Genomic DNA, 11,298 nt, shown 5'->3' on the forward strand with positions numbered 1-11,298 from the left:
GTTACAGTGGAGTCAAGGCTGGGGAGATTGAGGAGTTTCTGAGCTTTTCTGAGGGTCCGGCTGAGTAGGATAGCTGCAGGAAGCAGATGGTGCCAAGTAAAGGGCTGTGCTGCCATTCCTTTGGTGACTGCAGAAGGCACACGTGCTCTGGAGGAACTGGTTGGGTTGAATTGGATGACCAGATACTGGAGTTTGGCAAACCAGGGATAGTGGCAGTCAATGAGGCAGGTGAGTCTGCAGGTCCACAGATGGAAGAAATGCCTTTGCTGGAGACTGGCGGGGTAAGGAGACAAGCGAAGCCCGACTCAGTGTTATAAGGCAGAGAAAGAGGAACCCAAGTTCTGGAAGGCAGTGAAGTTGCAGAGCAGCCTCCACAGAGCTAGGGGCTTGAAGAAATAGAAGGATCCTGTATTGAAATGGAAAAATAGTGTTTTTTTAACCTTGCTATTGAGTCACTGGTAGGGACTGTTAGCATCTCTATGAAACATTCATCTTCATGTCATCAAAGTTTCAAAGCATCACTTTAGAAAGAACAGTCTGTTTTAAAACCAGGTCAGTGAAGGCTGAAGCCCTCATAGTTGGGCTCATCACAGCACTTTGTCCTTAACTAGCCATGTCACATTCTTTTCAGCATCAAGCTGCTTCTTTGACATCATCTCTTTTTTAAAATTTTTATTTATTTATTTTTAAATAGAGGTAGGGTCTTGCTTTGTTGCCCAGGCTGGTCTCAAACGCCTGGTCTTAAGTGATCCTCCCGCTTAGGCTTCCCAAATTGTTGGTATTATGGGGGTGAGTCACTGCACCCAGCCGAGATCATCTCTTGAAGATAGATTGCATCCTCATATTGTTTGAAGGTTTCTGTGTGCATCCAGATGAACTGCTTTAATAAAATTTAGAAAGTGATTAGAGAAAATTTTATTTTGTCCTTTTAAAGCAAACTTTTTAACAGTATGTTTCACATATAAACATTTTCTTAAGGCGAGAGGCATTTAGTAAAATGAGTTTAGTAAAACAAGATGTCCTTTTGGTGGAATTGCGTTCCGCATATTAATCCCATCACCCAGAGGCTCTCTTTCTGATCTTTCTCTCAGGATTTATGGTTGGTAGAGAGTATGAAGCTGAAGGAATTGCCAAGGATGGCGCCAAGATGGTGGCCGCTGTGGCCTGTGCCCAAGTGCCTAAGATAACCCTCATCACTGGGGGCTCTTACGGAGCCGGAAACTATGGGATGTGTGGCAGAGCGTATAGGTAGGGTATCATGATTTTCTCTGAAACAAAGAAATGTGCTTCAAATATAAAATACATGGTCAGTTTATTTCAGGTTTATTTGAAATATAGAATGCCATTCCCAGATCTCAATCAATTATACCGTAATTTGTATCATCTGGAGGGGTGAAATGAAATTTAATGCCAAAGGTGTTATTTGGAAGAAATCTACAATGGGAGTCAAGAAATACTTGAAATGACTGATAACGAAAATGCCACACATTAAGATTTGTGCAGTGCAGCTAAAGTCTGGCTCTGAGAAAGGTATGTAGCCTTAAAGGCATATATGGGAAAAGAAGCAAGACTGCAAGTCAGTGAGCTAAGCCTTCATCTGTGGGAAGTTCAAAGAACAGCACGTTAAACCCGTGACAAATAGAAAGGACATAATGAAGAGCAGACATCAGATAGAAGAATCAGTATAGCCCAAAGTTGGTTGGTTTGAAAGTTTAACAAACTTGATAATCCTATGCTTAAACTAAAAAATAGAGACAGCACATATAACCACTATCAGGAATGGAAAAAAGGACGTGACTATAGATCATGAGAGGATATTATGAACACTTTTATACCCAGAATTATGTGGAGAACTTAGAAGTCCCATCCGTGCTCAGGCCTCTCCTCTGGAGTCTAGTCTGGGGTGTGTTCCGGGCATTTGTATATTTGTGAAAGCTCCACAGATGATTGTAATGTGCAGCCAGAATCAGGAACCACTAATTTAAAAGGCAAACATGGGCCTCTGAAAATCTATGTTGTATATTGGCTTACTTTGTTTATTCTTTCTTTTTTTCCCCCAGCCCAAGATTTCTCTACATTTGGCCAAATGCTCGTATCTCAGTGATGGGAGGAGAGCAGGCAGCCAATGTGTTGGCCACGATAGCAAAGGACCAAAGAGCCCGGGAAGGAAAGCAGGTCGGTGTCGTTTTCTCTTGTTTCTCTCTGGTTTTGCCTCTCACCATAAACACCCTGGAGCCAAGGAGCAGCGTGCCTGGAAGCCCTTGGTGTTCATGGCTGGGGACCTGGCGCACGCTGCCTGGCCATATTTAGACTGTGCCTCCCTGAAAGTTGTTCCAGCAAATCACATGATTTCTGTCCTTTATCTTTTTAAAGCCATTTCATTTGGGGTACTTTCTTTGTGGCCATTTAAAATTGTTTCAGAATTTCCAAGAAAATACTTTTTTATTATATTTTTATTTATTTTTTAAATTTTTGAGACAGAGTCTCGCTGTGTCACCCAGGCTGCAGTGGAGTGCCGCAATCTCGGTTCACTGCAGCCTCCACCTCCTCGGTTCAAGCAATTCTCATGCCTCAGCTTCCTGAGAAGCTGGGATTACAGGTGTGTGCCACCACGCCAGGCTGATTTTTATATTTTTATTTATTTATTTATTTATTTATTTATTTATTTATTTATTTATTTTGAGACAGAGTCTCGCTTTGTCGCCCAGGCTGGTGTGCAGTGGCATGATCTCGGCTCACTGCAAGCTCCGCCTCCCAGGTTCACGCCATTCTTCTGCCTCAGCCTCCCAAGTAGCTGGGACTACAGGTGCCCATTACCACGCCTGGCTAATTTTTTTGTATTTTTAGTAGAGACGGGGTTTCACTGTGTTAGCCAGGATGGTGTCGATCTCCTGCCCTTGTGATCCACCCGCCTCGGCCTCCCAAAGTGCTGGGATTACAGGCTTGAGCCACCGCGCCCGGCCTAATTTTTGTATTTTTAGTAGAGACAGGGTTTCACTATGTTGGCCAGGCTGCTCTCAAACTCCTGACCTCAAGTGATCTGCCCACCTCCCAAAGTGCTGGGATTACAGGTGTGTGCCAGCGTGCCCAGCCAAGAAAACACTTTAGAAACTGACAGTAAGTATCTGAGGCATAAAGATGTTTGATTCTTAGTCATTTGTACTTAGTGAGATTTAAATAAGTCTGATGTACTACTTTGATTTTATGACCAAAAGCAGCAGAATTTTGTTCTTTCTATTTTACTTTTAGATTGTTGTTAAGGATACCCTGAGTGGGAGGGCTCCGTCATCTATTGAGAATTGAATAACATTATCCTGTGTATAAATGAAGAAAAATGGAAAGGGCAGTGGAAACTTGATGAAAGGCAGATCAGCAAGTGGCTGCTTTTAAAATGAATTCTTTTCTTTGTGTCTCTGTTGGAGATTGTTTTGAAATTTTGCATTAATTTTTATTAGTTACAACTTTTAACTCCTGCGTAAGCACCAAGTATGAAGATGATGGATGTGTGTTCCTGAAGTTGCTTAGGTGCACTGTTGACTCATTATGGGAAGGGATGGAATGGAGGGAGCCCTGTCTGCTCTGTGCAGGAATCATCAGGTCTTCCACCTAGATTGTGGAGTGAGGTACTGCCTCCCTGAATGCATCCACCCATGCCTCACATCCCTAGTTGTCTTTTCCAAGCACTCGGAACTCTGGAGACTTACATTGAGGTTTCAGATTCACTTAGTACCTACTAGTATCAAAGGAAACAGATAGCTTTGCTTTTGTGCGAGTGGTTGGGGTGTGGGGGTGTGGGTGGGGGAGGTGGGATATGAAATTCTACCTGATACTTCAAAGACATGTCTGAAACTCTGTGAAGCCTAGCATGGTGATCTCTTATTAAGTAGTTGTTCTTTGATTACTTCAATATACAGATACTTGAATTCATTCATTTTTATATAGGAAAAGAAAGCACAGTGTGTTAATGGTTCTCCCTCAGAATTCATGACCTAGAAAGTGATATTAAGGTATTAGCATATTTACATAAAAGAAGGTAGAGTTCATTTGAAATAAGTCTTTGTTTCTGGTGTCGAGTTGCTTTTTGAGTTGAAAGTATTTTTCAGGGTTTCAAATTAAGTTCTGAAGATTTTTACATCTGAATTAATTATCACTTGATCCTTGTAATACTGATGGGAAGGCTGTGAAATTCTTAATTAGGGGAAAATACCTCTCAGTTCTCTGGGAACTTGACTGAAAGGGTTATTCAAGATTTGGTTGGTATTTTACCCCTTTAAGCTTAAACATTTAAGCTTAAGTTTTAAATTTTGGCTATTTTAAATGAGAATCTCATACTTTTCCACGTTCTTAACTGGAGGTTGCTAAGTGTAATGCAGCCCTTTTGTTGGGTTGTATAATTCACATCTATTATTGTACCTTGCTGTGATACACAGTACCCTGGGTTTTCACCTTACGTGAAATAGCCTCAGGATATTGTCTCTGTTAGGAGAGATGGGATGGGGCACTAACTTGATACTCATGTCTTAGGTGAGAGCATGTATGTTAATGATCACTTGTAATTTATACATCACCATGCACATGTTAGATGTAACATTATTATTCATGAAATCTGTTGTTTCTTTTGAATTGCGATGATCTAAACAGGGCCAGTTGTTCACTGAAGCTGACTTACTCATGGCCTCTTTTCCTTTAGTTCTCCAGTGCTGATGAAGCGGCTTTAAAAGAGCCCATCATTAAGAAGTTTGAAGAGGAAGGAAACCCTTACTATTCCAGTGCAAGGTGGGGGCCAGAACATCACTAACTCTCTGATGGGTGCAGATGGCAGTCAGGGGAACAGCTTTACAGAGCTCTATGTAGTCGAGATGGTCCAGCATTCATAGGAACTAGAAAATAACATTTGGACACACTTAATTTTGTACTGTTGTTTCTTTACAATGTGAATGGCTACTGCTGAAATGCCACCCCTCCTCCCAGCATCCCTGCGCTGTGGACTCACCACCACTGGTCTGATTCCTGCTTCCCTTGTCTTGCCCCTAGTTGAGGTGTCTGGGGCCTGGAGGGGTCCTGCAGCCCGAGGTGGGCCATGCTAGGAGCCGAGAATGAGTTATAAGCTTGGCTGTGTTACTTCAGTAGTTCTAATTTTTGCTTAAAAACTCCTCTCCTTGATCATTTTGTTTTTACCCCATTTTAAGCATGAGATTGGTTGAACACTTACTGGCATTTGTTGACAAGTATGCTTGTACGTTTGAAAGGTGATTAGTCACCGCCAGGGTCTGTGTGTCAGCGCCAAATAATTACCTCACAGACCATTGCCGCTGTTGGCTCTGTTTGTTTCTTATACCACTTAATGAGGTAATAAATTATCACGCCTGTCCCAGCTGAAGACCTGCTGGTGCCTGCTTTCACATCTTTCTTCAACAACTTTAGTGTTCTGCATTCTGAAGACTAATCTAAGCTTCATGTCTTCCTTTCATCCCTTGGGCAGATGGAAAAAAGAAAGTAACTCTTTCTGCATCTTGTAAAATTAGCTTATGTTGTAATTTATGCTGGCGAAGGCAAACTGGAGAGGAGAGGGGAGAGAAAAGAAAATCAGGCCAGGCACAGTGGCTCATACTTATAATCCCAGCACTTTGAGAGGCCAGGGCGAGCGGATTGCTTGAGCCCAGGAGTTCGAAACCAGCGGGGCAACATGGCGAGACCCAGTCTCTACAAAAAATATACAAAAATTAGCCAGGCGTGATGGTGTGCACCTGTAGTCCCAGCTGCTCAGGAGGCTGAGGCAAGCAGATCAGTTGAACCTGGGAGGTCAAGACTGCAGTGAGCCGAGATCATGCCACTGTGCTCTAGCCTGGGTGACAGAACAAGGCCCTATCTCAAAAAAAAAAAAAGCAAAAGTTAGAGTCCATTACAATCATTTGAATGGTTCCTTGGTGGATACAAAGACAAAACATACTGATTTTCAAGAACATAATTAGGTTGAGGAGATAAATAATACCATTTGGGTATGTGTATGTGTTTTTGTTTTTGTTTTCTTTAAAGACAGAGTCTCACTCTGTTGCCCAGGTTGGAGTGCAATGACGTGATCTCAGCTCACTGCAATCTCTGCCTCCCAGACTCAAGCGATCCTCTTGCATCGGCCTCCAAAGCTGGGACTACAGGCATGTGCCACCACGCCTGGCTAATTTTTTTGTATTTTTTGTGGAGATGGGGTTTCACCATGTTGGCCAGGCTGGTCTTGAATGCCTGAGCTCAAGTGATCCTGCCTCGGCCTCCCAAAGTGCTAGGATTACAGGTGTGAGCCACCTGTAATCGTGGCTGGCCAGCATTTGGGAATTTTTAAAGGTTTTTTGCCAAATATATATTTTTACAAACAAATTTACAGGTATATTTTATTGTGGTGGTTTGATTCATTTAATTAAGAACAAAATATTTTATAGTCTTTGAGAGCTAAACATGTTCCTGATTTTATCATCGTGTAAACAGACATATAGTAGCCAGTAAATGGAAAGAAGCAATAGAAAGCCGTATAAGAGGTTTGAGGTGAAATATAAAATATATATTGTTAAGCTTTTCTATAGTTTTTTTTTTCCACATAAGATTTTGACTGAAATACACAGGGACAGCTGAAATATTAAAGTTTGAAAAATTGTGTATTTTGTGTGAGTCGTTAGCTTGTTTTTCAGCCCTGGCTAAGATAAGTCATCTCTTGAGAAAGATTGCATCTTTTATTATTTTCATACTAACATTATTATTATTTTTTAATGGATTACATTCAAGGCAGAAGAGTAAATGGCCCAGAGAGACTTATCTTTGGAAATAAATGTTAACAGAAAGTAAAGTTTTCTGTGGATCTGTAGATTTTTTTTTTTTTTTTTTTGAGACAGAGTTTCTTGTTGCCCAGGCTGGAGTGCAATGGCATGATCTCGGCTCACCGCAACCTCTGCCTCCTGGGTTCAAGGGATTCTCCTGCCTCAGCCTCCCGAGTAGCTGGGATTACAGGCATGTGCCACCACGCCTGGCTAATTTTGTATTTTTAATAGAGATGGGGTTTCTCCATGTTGGTCAGGCTGGTCTCAAACTCCCAACCTCAGGTGATCCACCTGCCTTGGCTTCCCAAAGTACTGGGATTACAGGCGTAAGCCACCGCACCTGGCCAGATCTGTAGATGTTTAACCCTTCTGTTGAAGCAGCTGGTGGCATGGAGACAGCAGCTTTCTTTCAAAGCTGAAAGGATTTCCAAGCCAGTTTATAGTACCTTCCTTGGGTTTAGTAAATCTCAGCTTCACAGTAAAATTCCCTGGCCTGCTTAGGTTTGAACATGGCTAGATCTGTCTTTTCAGAGACAGAGCTTGTCATTATCAGTTACTGGAACCTACAATGTTTTCCTTAATCCTAATAGATTACATATGTAGTGTGCCAATTTGCTTCTGCTCAGTTGTTTTTATAATCAAACTTTTATCAGGCATTTCATTAGTGCCTCTTACCTGGGGCAGTCTTTTTAATGAACATTATTAAGCAGCCTCTTCATCACCATGCTTGCTGTGCTGCAGGCTTCAGAGGGAGTGTAATCAATTCACCTGGTTGCAGATGACAAGACTGGCTTTCTTTTTATTGGGTGTTGATACTTTAGGGTCCCTATTATGAATGAATGTTTTATGAGCAAAGATTTGATTCATGTCTGTCAATGTAAGAATGGTTTAATAATTGATGCCAGGTTCAGATACTGAAGGGAGTTTATATAAAAAAAGCAAACTGCCACCTACTAATAACCTTTAAAAAGTAATATTTCTCAGTCATTTTTCCTTATACATTTGAGGTTGTCAGTGGAAAGGAAACTAAAATTTCTACTTAAAAGTTTCTTCTGCAAGCAGTTTAAAGTTACTGTTTTTCCTATTGTAGCAAAAAATAAAGACCTACATTTGAAGGTATCTATTTTATTAATAAAATGTACTGAAGCCGGCCAGGTGTGGTGGCTCACGCCTGTAATCGCAGCACTTTGGGAGGCTGAGGTGGGCGGATCACCTGAGGTCGGGAGTTTGAAACCGGCCTGGCCAACATGGCGAAACCCGGTCTCTTCTACATATACAAAAATTAGCCAGGTGTGGTAGCGCACTCCTGTAATACCAGCTGCTAGGGAGGCTGAGGCAGGAGAATTGCTTGAACCCAGAGGGCGGAGGTTGCAGTGAACTGAGATCATGCCACTGCACTGCACTCCAGCCTGGGTGACAGAGCGAGACTCCATCTCAAAAATAATAATAATAATAAATAAAATAAAATGTACTGAAGCCTATTCAATAATTTTCATAGTTTCTTAAGAGTTTGGATGGGGGTTGGGGAATATACATTTTCCAGTAAAGTTTGAGGTTATTACCTGGGTATATGTGGTTCTGCCTATTAATGACAGACTACACCAACTTGGCTTATATATTTGTGTGGGAAGAAAAGGAACAGGAAAATTTTTCCCGAATAAGTAAACGTATTGTCAAATTAGGGGTTACTTTGAGATCTCTTGTAAAAGTAGTTCCTTAAGGCTTAAGCCTGACATGACATTCTGTGGTGGCCTGGGATGAAAGTCGTATCATTTTTTTCCACATTTTCCCCCTCTGTCTTGAACATAGTTTCTGTTGTGAGATTATGTTACATGGATGCTAATCAGTAGATCCATATATTACCTGAAGGAAAACTTCCTTGGCATTTCTGCACATGGAGAGTGTATAAATGGTAGTTTGGTGGTAAATTCGTAACTCTTTTTTTGTTCTTTTGTCAGGGTGTGGGATGATGGGATCATTGATCCAGCGGACACCAGACTGGTCTTGGGTCTCAGTTTTAGTGCAGCCCTCAACGCACCAATAGAGAAGACTGACTTCGGTATCTTCAGGATGTAACTGGAATGAAGGATGTTTTCTGTTGGACATGTACCAAAAATTAACACATGTAGTAGCCTTAAAATTTTAGACTTCTCGAACATGAGGCTATTACAGTAACTTTTTTAACACTGTGCATTGTACTTTTGCACCTTAAAAAAATCAATGAGGATATTTATTTAATGAACGTCAATTCCTTTTAAATTTTCTTAGAGAAATTTCTCTGTGGCTCAGTTTTACCACCCATAAAGCGGAGATGGTAATTTACAGATATCCTTTCTGACCCACAAAGTATGAAAAGTTCTGTAATCTGTAAACTCAGTTCTGTAATCTGTATTATTGAGATGATTAATATAAAGTTGTATTTTCACTGAAATGATTGTTTTGCTGGTTATGCTTGGTGATATTTTAGCGGGCTTATTTTTGAAAGGCATCTGTTACTTCAGTGGCATAAAGTGCCCTCACACTGCTGTGCAGCCATCACCACCATTCATCTCCAGAATTTGTTCTCTGTCCCAAATTGAAACTATACCATTCAAACAATAGCGCTCCCCATTTCTCCCTCCCCCGAGCCCATGACATCTCCTTATTTTTTTTTTTTCTTGAGACAGGGTGTTTCTCTGCTGCCCAGGCTGGAGTGCAGTGGCGTGATCTCGGCTCACTGCAGCTTCCACCTCCCGGGTTCAAGCGATTCTTGTGCCTCAGCCTCCCAAGCAGTTGGGACTATAGGCATGCGCCACCACACCCAGCTAAGTTCTGTATTTTTAGCCGAGACAGGATTTCACTATGTTGCCCAGGCTGGTCTTGAACTCCTGACCTCAAGTGATCCACCCACCTCGGCCTCCCAAATTGCTGGGATTACAGGCGTGAGCCACCGCACCTGACCACATCTCCTTATTCTTAAATGTATGTGTTTCTCATGGTTTGATTTATTCTTGCTGGGCCATTTCAGCCCCTGTCATGGCTTCACTTGCCATCTAAATGCAGATGATTACTGCCTTGACAGTTCTTAACCCAGCTCTCCCCTGAGCTGCAGGCCTTGATATCCAGTAGGTCTACTGGACATCTGTACTGGTTGTTGTGGAGGAACCTCTGGCTTGCTCATTAAGTCCTACTGATTTTCACTATCCCCTGAATTTCCCCACTTATTTTTGTCTTTCACTATCACAGGCCTTAGAAGAGGTCTACCTGCCTGCAGTCTTACCTAGTCCAGTCTACTCCCTGGAGTTAGAATGGCCATCCTGAAGTGAAAAGTAATGTCACGTTACTCCCTTCAGTGATTTCTTGTAGAAGTGCCAATCCCTGAATGCCACCAAGATCTTAATCTTCACATCTTTAATCTTATCTCTTTGACTCCTCTTTACACAGGAGAACGGCTCCAGCTGTTCTAGCTCTCTTTCAGTTCTTTGAACCTTCCCACCTTAGGGTCTATAAGGTTCCCTCTGCCCAAATTGTTCTACTCTCCCTTCTTCTCTAACACATCCTTCAGTTTAAGCACTTGCTTCTCTCAGTTTAAACTCCACTTCCTTAGGGATGTCTCTGTGACCTCCCTGTGCTGGATTAGCTTCCCTACTCTATGCTCTTGTAAAACACTACTTCCTTTGTCATAAACTCATCATTTTACTATAAACATTAATATTGTCCTCCTGCTAGAATGTAAGCTCTGTGAGAGCAAGGATTCTCCCATTTACCCTGTACCTCCAATGCCTGGCACTTGTAGGTGCTCAAATATTTGTTGAATGAATGAAAAATCCATATTGTAATTGATGTCCTCTGGCCACATAGTTTTAAAATTAGGTGATTGATTATATGACCGAATAGAACTATCAAATGTTTTCCTAATAAAGTAAATATTTCAAACATTTGTGTGTGATATTTAATATTTTAAACATTTGTGTGTGATGTTCAATGTGTATCAGGAAGTCAATTTAGTTTTTGTGGGGAGAATACAGATAGATGATCAAATTCAGTGGTAGGTTACATTTTCAGAAGAAATACATTAAGTATATTAAAATAGTAATATTAAAATTTTGATGAAAATACGCATCTATGTCAAAACAAAATGATTTTCTATATAAAGACTAGGTAGTATTCCTTTGGTAGGAACCATTAACAAGTCAAGGATTCATGGATATTTTAGCACTGCTTTTGCCTTTCTGGGAAGAAACTGGCCATCAATAAAACCACATTTAAGTGAATTGGATTTTTTTTTATTTTTCTAGAGGCAGGGTGTTGCTATGTTGCCCAGGCTGGACTCGAACTCCTAGGCTCAAGCAATCCTCCTGCTTCAGTCTCCCAAGTAGCTGGGACTACAAGCTTGCACCACTACGCCTTGCTCTATTTTGTATATTTTATCCAACAATAAACATTTATAATTATCTTACCAAAATAGGTAATACTTTTTAAACATTTTGACTATCATAAATATGAATTCCAG

The 11,298-nt window shown here is 41.2% G+C and overlaps 1 protein-coding gene across 1 annotated transcript in view; it reads left to right on the top strand.

Annotated features, from left to right (window-relative positions):
- Positions 1-10,723, top strand: part of MCCC2 (methylcrotonyl-CoA carboxylase subunit 2) — a 66,120-nt gene extending 55,397 nt beyond the window's left edge. The window contains exons 14-17 of the mRNA XM_054489899.2: positions 1,092-1,248; positions 2,061-2,175; positions 4,691-4,776; positions 8,765-10,723. Coding sequence (XP_054345874.1) covers positions 1,092-1,248; positions 2,061-2,175; positions 4,691-4,776; positions 8,765-8,882 — 476 coding nt within the window. The 3' untranslated portion in view covers positions 8,883-10,723. The remainder of the gene's footprint in view (positions 1-1,091; positions 1,249-2,060; positions 2,176-4,690; positions 4,777-8,764) is intronic.
- The last annotated feature ends 575 nt before the right edge of the window (positions 10,724-11,298 follow it).

The sequence above is a fragment of the Pongo pygmaeus genome, chromosome 4, assembly GCF_028885625.2.
Source record: "Pongo pygmaeus isolate AG05252 chromosome 4, NHGRI_mPonPyg2-v2.0_pri, whole genome shotgun sequence".
NCBI lineage: Eukaryota > Metazoa > Chordata > Mammalia > Primates > Hominidae > Pongo > Pongo pygmaeus.